Source organism: Panulirus ornatus, chromosome 50 (assembly GCF_036320965.1).
Source record: "Panulirus ornatus isolate Po-2019 chromosome 50, ASM3632096v1, whole genome shotgun sequence".
Taxonomy (NCBI): Eukaryota; Metazoa; Arthropoda; class Malacostraca; order Decapoda; family Palinuridae; genus Panulirus; species Panulirus ornatus.
Genome location: NC_092273.1, coordinates 455305 through 473928, shown reverse-complemented (window position 1 = coordinate 473928; position 18624 = coordinate 455305). Strand labels below are relative to the sequence as shown.

At 41.8% G+C, this 18624-nt stretch overlaps 1 protein-coding gene across 6 annotated transcripts in view; it reads right to left on the bottom strand.

Moving 5' to 3' along the window:
* polybromo (protein) overlaps nt 1–18624 on the bottom strand; it is a 471093-nt gene that overhangs the window by 322510 nt on the left and 129959 nt on the right. For 4 of the 6 annotated variants that reach the window (XM_071691026.1, XM_071691024.1, XM_071691027.1 and 1 more), the window contains exon 12: nt 11032–11199. In XM_071691026.1, the coding sequence (XP_071547127.1) occupies nt 11032–11199 (168 nt within the window). The remainder of the gene's footprint in view (nt 1–11031; nt 11200–18624) is intronic. The other 2 variants (XM_071691025.1, XM_071691023.1) reach the window with 1 other exon arrangement.

The following is an 18624-nucleotide window of genomic DNA, read 5'->3' as shown; positions in this document are numbered from 1 at the left end:
TCTCAATGTACACATATATATACACACACAGACACATACATATATACCCATGTACACAATTCACACTGTCTGCCTTTATTCATTCCCATCGCCACCTCGCCACAAATGGAATACCATCCCCCTCACCCCTCATGTGTGCAGGGTAGCGCTAGGAAAAGACAACAAAGGCCTCATTCGTTCACACTCAGTCTCTAGCTGTCATGCAATAATGCCCGAAACCACAGCTCCCTTTCCACATCCAGGCCCCACACAGCTTTCCATGGTTTACCCCAGACGCTTCACATGCCCTGATTCAATCCACTGACAGCACGTCAACCCTGGTATACCACATCGATCCAATTCACTCTATTCCTTGCCCGCCTTTCACCCTCCTGCATGTTCAGGCCCCGATCACTCAAAATCACCTTCACTCCATCTTTCCACTTCCAATTTGGTCTCCCACTTCTCCTCGTTCCCTCCACCTCCGACACATATATCCTCTTGGTCAATCTTTCCTCACTCATTCTCTCCATGTGCCCAAACCATTTCAAAACACCCTCTTCTGCTCTCTCAACCATGCTCTTTTTATTTCCACACATCTCTCTTACCCTTACATTACTTACTCGATCAAACCACCCCACACCACACATTGTCCTCAAATCAAACATCTCATTTCCAGCACATCCACCCTCCTGCGCACAACTCTATCCATAGCCCACGCCTCACAACCATACAACATTGTTGGAACCACTATTCCTTCAAACATACCCAGTTTTGCTTTCCGAGATAATGTTCTCGACTTCCACACATTCTTCAAGGCTCCCAGGATTTTCGCCCCCTCCCCCACCCTATGATTCACTTCCGCTTCCATGGTTCCATCCGCTGCCAGATCCACTCCCAGATATCTAAAACACTTTACTTCCTCCAGTTTTTCTCCATTCAAACTTACCTCCCAACTGACTTGACCCTTAACCCTACTGTACCTAATAACCTTGCTCTTATTCACATTTACTCTTAACTTTCTTCTTTCACACACTTTACCATACTCAGTCACCAGCTTCTGCAGTTTCTCACATGAATCAGACACCAGTGCTGTATCATCAGCGAACAACAACTGACTCACTTCCCAAGCTCTCTCATCCACAACAGACTTCATTTTTGTCCCTCTTTCCAAAACTCTAGCATTCACCTCCCTAACAACCTCATCCATAAACAAATTAAACAACCATGGAGACATCACACACCCCTGCCGCAAACCTACATTCACTGAGAACCAATCACTTTCCTCTCTTCCTACACGTACACATGCCTTACATCCTCGATAAAAACTTTTCACTGCTTCTAACAACTTGCCACCCTCACCATATATTCTTAATACCTTCCACAGAGCATCTGTATCAACCCTTATATATAAATATGTATATATATAAATGTCCACACATGCACATATACATACCTATACATTTCAACGTATACATACATATACATACACAGACATATACATATATAAACATGTACATATTAATACTTGCTGCCTTCATCCATTCCCATCGAGACCCCTCCACACATGAAATGGCATCCCCTTCCACCCGCGTGTGTGCACAGTAGCACTAGGAAAAGACAAAAAAGGCCACATTTGTTCACACTCAATCTCTAGCTATCATGTGAAATGCACTGTAACCACAATAGCTCCCTTTCCACATCCAGGCCTCACAAAACTTTCCATGGTTTACCCCAGATGCTTCACATACCCTGGTTGAATCCATTGACAACACGTCCACCCCAGTATACCACATCATTTCAATTCACTCTATTCCTTGCAAACATTTCACCCTCCTGTATGTTCAGGCCCCGATTGCTCAAAATCTTTTTCATTCCATCCCTCCACCTCCAATTTGGTCTCCTACTTCTCCCTATTCCCTCCACCTCCTACACATATATCCTCTTTGTCAATCTTTCCTCACTTATTCTTTCCGTGAGACCAAACCATTTCAATACACCCTTTTATGCTCTCTCAACCACACTCTTTTTATTACCACACATCTCTCTTACCCTTTCATTACTTACTGGATCAAACCACCTCACACCACATATTGTCCTTAAAGATCTCATTACCAATACATCCACCCTCCTCCACACAACCATATCTATAGCCCATGCCTCGCAACCATATAACCTTGTTGGAATCACTATTCCTTCAAACATACCCATTTTTGCTCTCCGAGATAACATTCTCGCCTTCCACATATTCTTCAATGCTCCCAGAACCTTCGCCCCCTCCCCCAACCTGTGAATCAATTCCATTTCCATAGTTCCATCTGCTGCTAAGTCCACTCCCAGATATCTAAAACACTTCACTTCCTCCAGTTTTTCTCCATTCAAACTTACCTCTCAATTAACTTGTCCCTCAACCCTACAGTACCTAATAACCTTGCTCTTATTCACATGTACACTCAGCTTTCTTCTTTCACACATTTTACCAAACTCAGTCACCAACTTCTGCAGTTTTTCACCCGAATCAGCCACCAGCGCTGTATCATCAACAAACTACAACTGACTCACTTCCTAAGCCCTCTCATCCACAACAGACTGCATACTTGCCCCTCTCTCCAAAACTCTTGTATTCACCTCCCTAACAACCCCATCCATAAACAAATTAAACAACCATGGAGACATCATGCACCCCTGCCGCAAATCGACATTCACTGGGAACCAATCACTTTCCTCTCATCTTACTTGTACACATGCCTTACATCCTCTAAAAAGACTTTTCACTGCTTCTAGCAACTTACCTCCCATACCATATACCCTTAAAACCTTCCACAAAGCATCTCATCAACCCTATCCTATGCCTTCTCCAGATCCATAAATGCTACATACAAATACATCTGTTTTTCTAAGTATTTCTCACACACATTCTTCAAAGCAAACACCTGATCCACACATCCTCTACCACTTCTGAAACCACACTGCTCTTCCCGAGTCTGATGCTCTGCACATGCCTTTACCCTCTCAATCAATACCCTCCCAATTATTTCCAAGGAATACTCAACAAACTTATACCTCTGAAATTTGAACACTCACATTTATCCCCTTTGACTTTGTACAATGGCACTATGCATGCATTCCACCAATCCTCAGGCACTTCACCATGATCCATACAAACACTGAATATCCTTACCAACCAATCAACAACACAGTCACCCTCTTTTTAATAAATTCCACTGCAATACCATCCAAACCTGCCACCTTGCTAGCTTTCATCTTCCACAAAGCTTTCACTACCTCTTCTCTCTTCACTAAACCATTCTCCCTGACCCTCTCACTTCACACACCAACCAACCCAACCATAACACCCTATACCTGCCATTCTAATATCAAACACATTCAACAAACCTTCAAAACACTCACTCCATCTCCTCACTTCATCACTACTTGTTATTACCTACCCATTTGCCCCCTTCACCGGTGTTCCCATTTGTTTTCTTGTCTTATGCACTTTATTCACCTCCTTCCAAAACATCTTTTTATTCTCCCTAAAATTTAATGATACTTTCTCACCCCAACTCTCATTTGCCCTCTTTCTCACCTCTTGCACCTTTCTCTTGACCTTATACCTCTTTCTTTTATATTTCTCCCAATCATTTGCACTACTCCCTTGCAAAACTCATCCAAACGGCTCTCTCTTCTCTTTCACTAACAATCTTACTTCTTCATCCCACCACTCACTACCCTTTCTAATCTGCTCACCTCCCACCTTTCTCATGCCACATGCATCTTTGGTGCAAGCTATCACTGCTTCCCTACATATATCCCATTCCTCCCCTACTTCCCTTATGTCATTTGTTCTCACCATTTGCCATTCTAAATTCAATCTCTCTTGGTACTTCTTCACACAAGTCTCCTTTCCAAGCTCACTTACTCTCACCACTCTTTTCTCCCCAACATTCTCTCTTCTCTTCTGAAAACCTCTACAAATCTTCACCTTTGCCTCCACAAGATAGTGATTAGACATCCCTCCAGCTGCCCTCTCAGCACATTAACATCCAAAAGTCTCTCTTTTACCCACTTCTCACTTAACACGTAATCCAATAACAACCTCTGGCCATCTCTCTTACTTACATATGTATACTTACGTATATCTCTCTTTTTTAACCAGGTATTCCCTATCACCAGTCCTTTTTCAGCACACAAATTCACAAGCTCTTCACCGTTTCCATTTACAACACTGAACACCCCATGCACACCAATCATACCCTCAACTGCATTAAAATCAACCATCACTATAACCCAGTCTTGTGCATCAAAGCTGCTAACACACTTACTCAGCTGCTCCCAAAACACTTGCCTCTCATGATCTTTCTTCTCATGACCAGGTGCACAGGCACCAATAACCACCAACATCTCTCCATCCACTTTCAATTTTAACCCATATCAATCTAAAGTTTACTTTCTTACACTCTATCACATACTACCACAACTCCTGCTTTAGGAGGAGTGCTATGCCTTCCTTTGCTCTTGTCCTCTCACCAACCCCTGACTTTACTCCCAAGACATTCCCAAATCACTCTTCCCCTTTACCCTTGCAGCTTCATTGCACCCAGAGCCAAAACATCCAGGTTCCTTTCCTCAAACATACTACATATCTCTCCTTTTTTCTCATCTTGGTTACATCCACACACAATTAGACACCCCAGTCTGAGCCTTCGAGGAGGATGAGCACTCCCAGCATGACTCCTTCTTCTGCTTCCCCTTTAAGAAAGGGGAAACAAATGTTTATTCCAACTATTATCAAATAACACAAACTTGTATAAAAAGGCATATTATGATATTCTAGCAACACCTATTGAGTTTTTCCTTTTTTTGTGTGTGCGTATATGAGATGTCTTCTGCTCTGGATGTATATCATCGTTTCAAAGCTGCGAAATGTCATTCCCGCACAGTCAGCCAACACTGCTAAAAATCCTTTCCAAAGGAGCTTGTGAAACACTAATCATTCTTGAAAAAGTCTTGCAAGATCAGGAATTCAGTGGGAACTGTCCTTCCAAAAGGCAAGTAGATCAACACCGTTGAAAAAATACTTACCAGGATTCCTATGGGAACTGTTCTTCCAAAAGGCAAGCAGATCAGCAGTGTTGAACAAACACTTACCAAGAATTATGTGGGAACTCTACTAATAAAAGACAATTAGATTAATACTGTCACACAAACACTAATCTGGAATCCTGTGGGAACTATCCTTCCAGATGGCCAGTAGATTAGCACCGTAAAACAAACACTAATCTGGAATCCTGTGGGAATTGTCATTCCAAAAGTGAAGTAGATTAACACTGTCAAACAAGCACTCATCAGTGTTTTGTTCAATAAACACTTTTCAGTGAGGTATAGCTAAACTTCTGAAGAGCCACTTCTGCATTGGGAATCATCCATGAATGCAGCCAAGCAGAAGTGCTTCTTTGGAGGCAACTGTTACTGGTCTCTAGCTTGGGCATGGCTGCTACCAGACACAATTAGTAGAATGGTTATCATAACAAAACTGACTTGTGCAGCTTCCAAATTACTGCATCAGCATAATTTAAACCTTAAGACAAGTGCAGCTTCTCACTGATATAATAATAATAATAATAATAATGCAGTATAGTGAGCTATGAAGGCATCACTGAACTCTGCCTGCATGAGGTTATGTTGCAGGTGAAAGGTCACCTACACTGAGGTTGTATCATTGTCACTGGACAAAATGAAGTGCACTCTCACTGAGAACCTTCCGGCACTAAAGGAGTCTATCATTTCCCTACCAATGGATATAGCACAACCATAGAACTGCAGGAGCCCCACAGATGAAGTCCTGAGGTTACATACTCAAATTGTAGGTTTTGAAGGTTGAAAATACTTTACTTTCCAAAGTGGTGTCTCACAAGCAATGAGGTACTGTATTCCTTGGGATTATCAAGGCCAGGATCATGCCTACAATTCTAATGAGGATATTAATTACTTGCTCACCTTTTCCAGCTGATCTTTAGATCACCAGCGCCATTTGCTTAACTAATGGGTTTGCTCTCAGCCAACTGCCAAATACCATCAGGTCAACATCAATAACCCAACTGCTTGTCCATTCAGGGGTCACAATTCACAGATCACTGTGTTAAAACAAGGCAGTCATAAAAAGGTACAAAGAAAAACTTTAAAAAAAAAAAAAAAGGAAGACAGGGCAGGAAAAAAAAGGGGAGTGGGAAAAATTTGCTTTAACCTTCAAAACTTACACTTCTCTCCTCTGAGGTTTGCTCCACAAACAATGAGAGCATATGCAAATGAAGTTGGGTAAGTAAAAAAGATTTCAATATTTCATCAAATGTGCAAAAAATAAATACCTTCATGGATGAATCTGAAGCATAATGGAATCTGACTCTCTAAGAGGAGGAATCCTTAGAGCCACCATGTAAGAAATAAGGTATCTTTTGACAAAGGTGGAAGAATGGAAGAAGAGTGCTAAGTCCCTATATTTTTCAAAAGAAAGGTTTCTGAGGAAGGATAAAGTAGAGGTAACGTTCCTTATGTCTTGTGCTCTAACGTTAAGCCCAGATTGAACCAAAAAGACAGCTTTCTTGATCCATGTATAGATATATCTTGCCAAAAGGGGGTTTCAAGGATGTACAAATAATATTTTTTTTTTTTTATTATACTTTGTCGCTGTCTCCCGCGTTTGCGAGGTAGCGCAAGAAAACAGACGAAAGAAATGGCCCAACCCACCCCCATACACATGTATATACATACGTCCACACACGCAAATATACACACCTACACAGCTTTCCATGGTTTACCCCAGACGCTTCACATGCCTTGATTCAATCCACTGACAGCACGTCAACCCCAGTATACCACATCGCTCCAATTCACTCTATTCCTTGCCCTCCTTTCACCCTCCTGCATGTTCAGGCCCCGATCACACAAAATCTTTTTCACTCCATCTTTCCACCTCCAATTTGGTCTCCCTCTTCTCCTCGTTCCCTCCACCTCCGACACATATATCCTCTTGGTCAATCTTTCCTCACTCATTCTCTCCATGTGCCCAAACCACTTCAAAACACCCTCTTCTGCTCTCTCAACCACGCTCTTTTTATTTCCACACATCTCTCTTACCCTTACGTTACTCACTCGATCAAACCACCTCACACCACACATTGTCCTCAAACATCTCATTTCCAGCACATCCATCCTCCTGCGCACAACTCTATCCATAGCCCACGCCTCGCAACCATACAACATTGTTGGAACCACTATTCCTTCAAACATACCCATTTTTGCTTTCCGAGATAATGTTCTCGACTTCCACACATTCTTCAAGGCCCCCAGGATTTTGGCCCCCTCCCCCACCCTATGATCCACTTCCGCTTCCATGGTTCCATCCACTGCCAGATCCACTCCCAGATATCTAAAACACTTCACTTCCTCCAGTTTTTCTCCATTCAAACTCACCTCCCAATTGACTTGACCCTCAACCCTACTGTACCTAATAACCTTGCTCTTATTCACATTTACTCTTAACTTTCTTCTTCCACACACTTTACCAAACTCAGTCACCAGCTTCTGCAGTTTCTCACATGAATCAGCCACCAGCGCTGTATCATCAGCGAACAACAACTGACTCACTTCCCAAGCTCTCTCATCCCCAACAGACTTCATACTTGCCCCTCTTTCCAAAACTCTTGCATTTACCTCCCTAACAACCCCATCCATAAATAAATTAAACAACCATGGAGACATCACACACCCCTGCCGCAAACCTACATTCACTGAGAACCAATCACTTTCCTCTCTTCCTACACGTACACATGCCTTACATCCTCGATAAAAACTTTTCACTGCTTCTAACAACTTTCCTCCCACACCATATATTCTTAATACCTTCCACAGAGCATCTCTATCAACTCTATCATATGCCTTCTCCAGATCCATAAATGCTACATACAAATCCATTTGCTTTTCTAAGTATTTCTCACATACATTCTTCAAAGCAAACACCTGATCCACACATCCTCTACCACTTCTGAAACCACACTGCTCTTCCCCAATCTGATGCTCTGTACATGCCTTCACCCTCTCAATCAATACCCTCCCATATACTTTACCAGGAATACTCAACAAACTTATAACTCTGTAATTTGAGCACTCACTCTTATCCCCTTTGCCTTTGTACAATGGCACTATGCACGCATTCCGCCAATCCTCAGGCACCTCACCATGAGTCATACATACATTAAATAACCTTACCAACCAGTCAACAATACAGTCACCCCCTTTTTTAATAAATTCCACTGCAATACCATCCAAACCTGCTGCCTTGCCGGTTTTCATCTTCCGCAAAGCTTTCACTACCTCTTCTCTGTTTACCAAATCATTTTCCCCAACCCTCTCACTTTGCACACCACCTCGACCAAAACATCCTATATCTGCCACTCTATCATCAAAAACATTCAACAAACCTTCAAAATACTCACTCCATCTCCTTCTCACATCACCACTACTTGTTATCACCTCCCCATTTGCACCCTTCACTGAAGTTCCCATTTGCTCCCTTGTCTTACGCAGTTTATTTACCTCCTTCCAGAACATCTTTTTATTCTCCCTAAAATTTAATGATACTCTCTCACCCCAACTCTCATTTGCCCTTTTTTTCACCTCTTGCACCTTTCTCTTGACCTCCTGTCTCTTTCTTTTATACAAATAAATGATCCTCATTAATCTCTGGTTTAGTCCAAAAGGAAAGATGCTCTCATGATAAAATCTCCCAAGAGAGAATGATAATGGGAATATTTCTAAATCTAATGATTTCATCCTTAGCCGAAAAACTAAGGCATGGGTTCCTCTTGACCCATATGAGTTTGCCAACAAAAATGTGAAAATTCTTGAGTCAGAACATAGTATGTAATTCTCTCTCCTTTCAGATCTCTGGGCCATAAAAAGAATTTCCATAAGACACTGAAGAGCTTGATTCCAAGAAAATCATAAACTGTAAAAAGTTAAAGACTTCAGAAAGTTTCCACTTAGGTTGAAGCAGTGAACAACCTGTTTCTTCAAACAGAATGTCTAAAAAAAAGTTAATCCCAGATGGAGCTTGTCAAATTAATGCCAAAGCCTAAAAGAATATGGGTTCTTGAAGGGCACCTTATATGCACCAGTATTACCAGCCAAGATTTTGTCATGAAACTAGCAAGAGATGAACTTTAAACACAAGGCTTCTGTAACTTCCAAGGTATCACACTCTTTAAAGAAAGTCTGAAATCATTTCCAGACCAAATGGTACTGTCTATACGTAGGAAGGCAAATGTTATGAAAATGTTGTGTTTAGTGTACTCCAAACCTTCAGTAGAAGTTTGTGAGATAATCCACACATGAAAATTCTAGAAACTAAGACCATCCACTTCAGCCGCCTTCCCACATTTCATCTTACACAACGCCTTCATATCTTCTCTCTTTACCAAACCACTTTCCATAATCCTCTCACTTCATACACCACCTAAACCCAAATACCCTACATCTGCCACTCTATCATTCAGGACATTTCCTTTTTTTTTTCTTTTATGTTGGAAGCTCCAGTCATGGACAGAAGCCCACACCAAAGCCAGGAGTTAATCAAAATACAGAGATGATTATGAAAGGAAAACAGAAGGGACAAGGGAAAGTATTTACAAAATTTGGAAGTGAACAACCTCTCTTTTAAAATGGGCCACAACATAGTTATAGGGAAAGACATGAGAAGGTAAAGAGTTTCAAACCTTCAAGGTGTAGGGAAAGAAAACAGTCATCAAAGCAGCCCACCCTTGAGTTGCCAACAGCCATACAATAATTATGTGATGCAGCAGATTGCTGAGTACCGCATGGTCTAGCTTGTGGTGAAAGCATGCAAGCAGCCAGCTCTTCAGGAGCAAACCAAAGCAATACCTAAAGAAAAGAGAAAATAAACCAACAACGCAGAGTAGCACAACTATGTCAAGTAAGGATGAAGTGCGAGAACCACCCCAGATGTGTGAGCAGTACTCCATACAAAGACAACTCAATCCCTTGCATAAGCAGAGTAGCTGTTCAGATGAAAAGGAATTTTGACATCTAAACAGGACCCCAGTTTCTTTGAGGCAGACTCAGCTATTTCCATGATGTAATGTTTCCAAGATCTTCAAAATACTCACTCAATCTGTTTCCAAGGCCTTCAAAATACTCAATCTCCTCACTTCATCACTAATGTTCCTATTTGTTCCTTGTTTTTTGCACACTATTAACAAGCTTCCTAAACATCTTATTCTCCCAAATGTCTGCTGATACTCACTCATGATGACTCTCACTTGCCCTCATTTTCAATACATCCACCTTCCTCTTGACCTCATGCTGCTTTCTCCTATACATCTCCTAATCATCTGCACTCCTTCTCTCTGAATACCACCCATATACCCATCTTTTCTTTTTCCACTTGCAACTTCACTTCATTATCCCACCACTCATTACCTACTCCAACCTGTCCAGCTCCCACCATATGCATGCCATATGCTTCTCTTGCACATGCCAGCATTGCTTCCCTAAATACCTCCCATTCCTCACCAACTCCCCTAGTCTTGTTTACTCTTACCTTTTGCCACTATACACATATATCTCTTTTCAATGCTCACTTACTTTCACTTTTACTTTTGACTCATTTTTACCCACATCAGCATGGAGCTCACTTACACTTTATAACACATTCCCACAACTCCTTCTTCAGCAACAGTGCCACCCCTTCCTTATCTCTTGCCCTCACACTAACTCCTGACTACTATGACATTCAATAAACCACTGTTCTCCTTTACCCTTAAGCTTTGTTGAGCAATGAGGAACTAAGATGCTAAAAATATGATCAGTTCAGAGATATGCAATTACTCTTACCCTTTTCAAAATGTTACCAACAGTATAAGTATATATGATTCACTCTTCTGGCAATCTTAATAAGAAAACCTCATTCATGAAAAAAGTGAGGAATAAGATTCAGGTGTTTTGAAGTCAAGAATCTCAAAAATCAAATCTCACCCTTTCCAATATTGTTGCATCAGTATATATGACTGAACCTTCTTCGTTGTACTTCTGGCAGTTGCTGAACATGAGTTTGAAGTCTGTGATGAGCTCTTCCTCGCTAGCATACCTATCCCCCTTGATCTTCGCTTCGATGGTCTCCATATCTATAGGCTGAGTAATTACCTGTATGATAGTACCAAAGTTAACTTTCCTTAATTCTTTAATTTATTTTTACCATAACAGGATATTCCTTCAATCTTTACAAGCCATTTACACAAAGTTAAGTTTAATGAACCTCATTTAACCCTTAACTTTACATTCAACAATTTGTAAAGACCAAAAACCTGCTGGAGACTGTCTGTTCAAGAATTATGATGTAATCTGGGCGTAGACGTTCCACTCCTGATACTGAAAAAGACTAATGAGTTAATTTGGGTTGCGTGTTATCACAGCTGAGCTTGTTGAAATGCTACATAATCAAAACTGCCAAAGCAGTATACCTGTAATATCTAAACATAAGTAAAGCAAAAGCTCATGACATAACCAGTTAAAGATAATAAGCAGAAACTTCATGCTATACTACAAAACCAAGGATACTCTCCACTTACATAGATCTAAAAACACACTCAGTCTCACAAGAATGACATATTTTACATCCTCTTCCAATGACATGAGGTGAATGAAGTGCACAAATCGTTAAGTATAAAGTATCAATACAATACAAAGAAAACAAAAAGAAACTTCTTTTCAGCAAACACTAAACAAAAACAAAAAATCATTCAAAATGTATATCCAGAACCAATTCCTAATGATCAATTTACTTTCTATGATGTTATCCAAGTGACTGCTGCAACTTCACTCATTCTTTCAATCTCTTAAAGGACACACCTCCAATGAATATGGTTTCAAGTCATTTCTCTAGCAGGATCAACTGAATTACTTGTAAAAAATAATAAGTGATTCACTGATAATGATCCCTTGCACTGTTTACCACTCACTCTCACACCTTTTAACATTATCATTACTATCATACCTGATTGCCGTTTCCCACACCAGTGAGGCTGCGCCAGGAAACAGAAGAAGAAAGACCTATCCACTCACATACACACACATATACATACATGCTAATACATATACATATACATATACATACACGCCAACGTATACCCATATACATAAACTATTGCTAGAAGCAGCGAAAAGTTTTTACAAAGTATGTAAGGCATGTGTATGAGTAGGAAAAGAGGAAAGTGCCTGGTTCCCAGTGAAAGTCAGTTTGCAGCAAGGGTGTGTGATGTCTCCATGAGTGTTCAGTTTGTCTATGGATGGGGTGGTTAGGAAAGTGAATGCAAGAGTTTTGGAGAGAGGGGCAAGTATGCAGTCTGTTCTGGATGAGAGGGCTTGGGAAGTGAGTCTGTTGTTGTTTGCTGATGATACAGCGCTGGTGGCTGATTCAGGTGAGAAACCTTCAGAAGTTGGTGACTGAGTTTGGTAGTAAGTGTGAGAGAAGAAAGTTGAGAGTAAATGTGAATAAGAGCAAGGTTATTAGGTTCAGTAGGGTTGAGTGACAAGTTAATTGGGAGGTAAGTTTGAATGGAGAAAAACTGGAGGAAGTGAAGTGTTTTAGATATCTGGGAGTGGACTTAGCAGCGGATGGAACCATGGAAGCGGAAGTGAGTCACACAATGGGGGAGGGAGCGAAGGTTCTGGGAGCATTGAAGAATGTGTGGAAGGCGAGAACGTTATCTTGGAGAACAAAAATGGGTATGTTTGAAGGAATAGTTGAAGGAATAGTGCTTCCAACAATGTTATATTGGTTGCAAGGTATGGGCTATAGAGGAGGGTGGATGTGTTGGAGGACGGTGGATGTGCAAAGGAGGGTGGATGTGTTGGAAATGAAATGTTTGCGGACAATCGAGTAAGTAATGAAAGGGTAAGAGAGATGTGTGGTAATGAAGAGAGTGTGGTTGAGAGAGCAGAAGAGGGTGTGTTGAAATGGTCTGGACACAAGGAGAGAGAGTGAGGAAAGATTGACAGAGGATAATTGTGTCAGAGGTGGAAGGAAGATGGAGAAGCGGGAGACCAAATTGGAGGTGGAAGGGTGGAAAGAAAAAGATTTTGAGTGATCGGGACCTGAACATAAAGGAGGGTGAAAGGCGTGCAAGGAATAGAGTGAACTGGAATGATGTGGTGTACCGGGGGTGGACGTGCTGTCAATGGACTGAACCAGGGAATGTGAAGCATCTGGGGTAAACCATGGAAAGTTTTGTGGGGCCTGGATGTGGAAAGGGAGCTGTGGTTTGGGTGCATTACACATGACAGGTAGAGACTGAGTGTGAACGAATGTGGCCTTTTTTGTCTGTTCCTGAAGCTGCCTCGCTTGGGGGTGGGGGGATGCTATTTCGTGTGTGGCGAGGTGGTGATGGAAATGGATGAAGGCAGCAAGTATGGATATGTACATGTGTATATATATGTATATGTCTGTGTATGTATATGTATGTATATGTTGAAATGTATATTCCTATGAGTCCACAGGTAAAATGAAACACGGTAAGTTCCCAAGTGCACTTTCATGTAATAATCACATCATTAGGGGAGACACAAGAGAGAAATATAAGTCAGTTGATATACAATAAAGAGACGTTGTTAGGATGCCATATGGTAAAAATCGCATGTTTACCATAAGGCATCCTAGCTACCTCTCTTCGTTGTATATCAACTGACTGTTATATTTCTCTCGTGTCTCCCCTGATGATATGATTATTACACGAAAAAGCACTTGGGAACTTATCAAGTTTCATTTTCCCCATGGACTCAAAGGAATAGACTTGATCATGCGCAAAATTGTGATCCTTTCCAACATGTATGCATATGTGCATGTGTGGATATTTATGTATATACATGTGTATATACAAATGGATTTGTATGTAGCATTTATGGATCTGGAGAAGGCATATGATAGAGTTGATAGAGATGCTCTGTGAAAGGTACTAAGAATATATGGTGTGGGAGGCAAGTTGTTAGAAGCAGTGAAAAGTTTTTATCGAGGATGTAAGGCATGTGTACGTGTAGGAAGAGAGGAAAGTGATTGGTTCTCAGTGAATGTAGGTTTGCGGCAGGGGTGTGTGATGTCTCCATGGTTGTTTAATTTGTTTATGGATGGGGTTGTTAGGGAGGTGAACGCAAGAGTTTTGGAAAGAGGGGCAAGTATGAAGTCTGTTGGGGATGAGAGAGCTTGGGAAGTGAGTCAGTTGTTGTTCGCTAATGATACAGCGCTGGTGGCTGATTCATGTGAGAAACTGCAGAAGCTGGTGACTGAGTTTGATAAAGTGTGTGAAAGAGGAAAGTTAAGAGTAAATGTGAATAAGAGCAAGATTATTAGGTACAGTAGGGTTAAGGGTCAAGTCAATTGGGAGGTAAGTTTGAATGGAGAAAAAATGGAGGAAGTAAAGTGTTTTAGATATCTGGGAGTGGATCTGGCAGCAGATGGAACCATGGAAGCAGAAGTGAATCATAGGGTGGGGGAGGGGGCGAAAATCCTGGGAGCCTTGAAGAATGTGTGGAAGTCGAGAACATTATCTCGGAAAGCAAAAATGGGTATGTTTGAAGGAATAGTGGTTCCAACAATGTTGTATGGTTGCGAGGAATGGGCTATGGATAGAGTTGTGCGCAGGAGGGTGGATGTGCTGGAAATGAGATGTTTGAGGACAATATGTGGTGTGAGGTGGTTTGATCTAGTAAGTAATGTAAGGGTAAGAGAGATGTGTGGAAATAAAAAGAGAGTGGTTGAGAGAGCAGAAGAGGGTGTTTTGAAATGGTTTGGGCACATGGAGAGAATGAGTGAGGAAAGATTGACCAAGAGGATATATGTGTCAGAGGTGGAGGGAACGAGGAGAAGTGGGAGATCAAATTGGAGGTGGAAAGATGGAGTGAAAAAGATTTTGTGTGATCGGGGCCTGAACATGCAGGAGGGTGAAAGGCGGGCAAGGAATAGAGTGAATTGGATCGATGTGGTATACCGGGGTCGACGTGCTGTCAGTGGATTGAATCAGGGCATGTGAAGCGTCTGGGGTAAACCATGGAAAGTTGTATGGGGCCTGGATGTGGAAAGGGAGCTGTGGTTTCGGGCATTATTGCATGACAGCTAGAGACTGAGTGTGAACGAATGGGGCCTTTGTTGTCTTTTCCTAGTGCTACCTCGCACACACCAGGGGGGAGGGGGATGGTATTCCATGTGTGGCGAGGTGGCGATGGGAATGAATAGGGGCAGACAGTGTGAATTGTGTGCATGGGTATATATGTATGTGTCTGTGTGTGTATATATATGTGTACATTGAGATGTATAGGTATGTATATTTGCATGTGTGGACGTGTATGTATATACATTGTGTATGGGGGTGGGTTGGGCCATTTCTTTCGTCTGTTTCCTTGCGCTACCTCGCAAACGCGGGAGACAGCGACAAAGCAAAATAAATATATAAAAAATATACATGTGTTCCTATGAGTCCACGGGGAAAATGAAACACGAAAAGTTCCCAAGTGCACTTTCGTGTAATAATCACATCATCAGGGGAGACACAAGAGAGAAATATAACAGTCAGTTGATATACGTCCAAGCTTCGTCTCTTCGATGTATATCAACTGACTGTTATATTTCTCTCTTGTGTCTCCCCTGATGATGTGATTATTACACGAAAGTGCACTTGGGAACTTTTCGTGTTTCATTTTCCCCATGGACTCATAGGAATATCTTGATCACGCGCAAAATTGTGATCCTTTCCAATATACATGTGTATGTGAGAAGGTTGGGCAATTCCTTGTCTGTTTCCTTGCGCTACCTCACTAAAGCGGGAGATGGTGGTTAAGTATAATAAATAATTAGAAAGAAAACTATATATACATATCAACATATACACATATACATATAGCCAAATATATATATAAATGCATGTACATATTCATACTTGCTTACCTTCATCCATTCCCAGCGCAACCCATCCGAAAGGAAATTGCATCGCCACCCCCTACATCAGTGAGGTAGCACCAGGAAAACATACAAAAAGACCACATTCATTCACACTCAGTCTCTAGCTGTCATGTGTAATGCACTGGAACCACAGCTCCCTATCTACACCCAGACCCCAAACACCTTTCCATGGTTTACTCCAGATGCTTCACATGCCCTGGTTCAGTCCACTGACAGCATGTTGACCCCTGGTATACCACATCATTCCAACTGACTCTATTCCTTGCACACCTCTCACCCTCCTGCATGTTCAAGGCCTGATTGCTCAAAACCCTTTTCACTCCATCCTTCCACCTCCAATTTGGTCTTCCGCTTCTCCTTGTTCCCTCCACCTCTGACACATATATCCTCTGTCAATCTTTCCACACTCATTCTCTCCATATGTCCAGACCATTTCAAGACACCTTCTGCTGCTCTCTCAACCACACTCTTTTTATTACCACACATGGCCAGAGAGCGTTATTGGATTACGTGTTAATTGACAGGCGCACGAAAGAGAGACTTTTGGATGTTAATGTGCTGAGAGGTGCAACTGGAGGGATGTCTGATCATTATCTTGTGGAGGCTAAGGTGAAGATTTGTATGGGTTTTCAGAAAAGAAGAGTGAATGTTGGGGTGAAGAGGGTGGTGAGAGTAAGTGAGCTTGGGAAGGAGACTTGTGTGAGGAAGTACTAGGAGAGACTGAGTACAGAATGGAAAAAGGTGAGAACAATGGAAGTAAGGGGAGTGGGGGAGGAATGGGATGTATTTAGGGAATCAGTGATGGATTGCGCAAAAGATGCTTGTGGCATGAGAAGAGTGGGAGGTGGGTTGATTAGAAAGGGTAGTGAGTGGTGGGATGAAGAAGTAAGAGTATTAGTGAAAGAGAAGAGAGAGGCATTTGGACGATTTTTACAGGGAAAAAATGCAATTGAGTGGGAGATGTATAAAAGAAAGAGACAGGAGGTCAAGAGAAAGGTGCAAGAGGTGAAAAAAAGGGCAAATGAGAGTTGGGGTGAGAGAGTATCATTAAATTTTAGGGAGAATAAAAAGATGTTCTGGAAGGAGGTAAATAAAGTGCGTAAGACAAGGGAGCAAATGGGAACTTCAGTGAAGGGCGCAAATGGGGAGGTGATAACAAGTAGTGGTGATGTGAGAAGGAGATGGAGTGAGTATTTTGAAGGTTTGTTGAATGTGTTTGATGATAGAGTGGCAGATATAGGGTGTTTTGGTCGAGGTGGTGTGCAAAGTGTGAGGGTTAGGGAAAATGATTTGGTAAACAGAGAAGAGGTAGTAAAAGCTTTGTGGAAGATGAAAGCCGGCAAGGCAGCAGGTTTGGATGGTATTGCAGTGGAATTTATTAAAAAAGGGGGTGACTGTATTGTTGACTGGTTGGTAAGGTTATTTAATGTATGTATGACTCATGGTGAGGTGCCTGAGGATTGGCAGAATGCGTGCATAGTGCCATTGTACAAAGGCAAAGGGGATAAGAGTGAGTGCTCAAATTACAGAGGTATAAGTTTGTTGAGTATTCCTGGTAAATTATATGGGAGGGTATTGATTGAGAGGGTGAAGGCATGTACAGAGCATCAGATTGAGGAAGAGCAGTGTGGTTTCAGAAGTGGTAGAGGATGTGTGGATCAAGTGTTTGCTTTGAAGAATGTATGTGAGAAATACTTAGAAAAGCAAATGGATTTGTATGTAGCATTTATGGATCTGGAGAAGGCATATGATAGAGTTGATAGAGATGCTCTGTGGAAGGTATTAAGAATATATGGTGTGGGAGGCAAGTTGTTAGAAGCAGTGAAAAGTTTTTATCGAGGATGTAAGGCATGTGTACGTGTAGGTAGAGAGGAAAGTGATTGGTTCTCAGTGAATGTAGGTTTGCGGCAGGGGTGTGTGATGTCTCCATGGTTGTTTAATTTGTTTATGGATGGGGTTGTTAGGGAGGTGAATGCAAGAGTTTTGGAAAGAGGGGCAAGTATGAAGTCTGTTGGGGATGAGAGAGCTTGGGAAGTGAGTCAGTTGTTGTTCGCTGATGATACAGCGCTGGTGGCTGATTCATGTGAGAAACTGCAGAAGCTGGTGACTGAGTTTGGTAAAGTGTGTGAAAGAAGAAAGTTAAGAGTAAATGTGAATAAGAGCAAGGTTATTAGGTACAGTAGGGTTGAGGGTCAAGTCAACTGGGAGGTGAGTTTGAATGGAGAAAAACTGGAGGAAGTGAAGTGTTTTAGATATCTGGGAGTGGATCTGGCAGCGGATGGAACCATGGAAGCGGAAGTGGATCATAGGGTGGGGGAGGGGGCAAAAATTCTGGGAGCCTTGGAGAATGTGTGGAAGTCGAGAACATTATCTCGGAAAGCAAAAATGGGTATGTTTGAAGGAATAGTGGTTCCAACAATGTTGTATGGTTGCGAGGCGTGGGCTATGGATAGAGTTGTGCGCAGGAGGATGGATGTGCTGGAAATGAGATGTTTGAGGACAATGTGTGGTGTGAGGTGGTTTGATCGAGTGAGTAACATAAGGGTAAGAGAGATGTGTGGAAATAAAAAGAGCGTGGTTGAGAGAGCAGAAGAGGGTGTTTTGAAATGGTTTGGGCACAT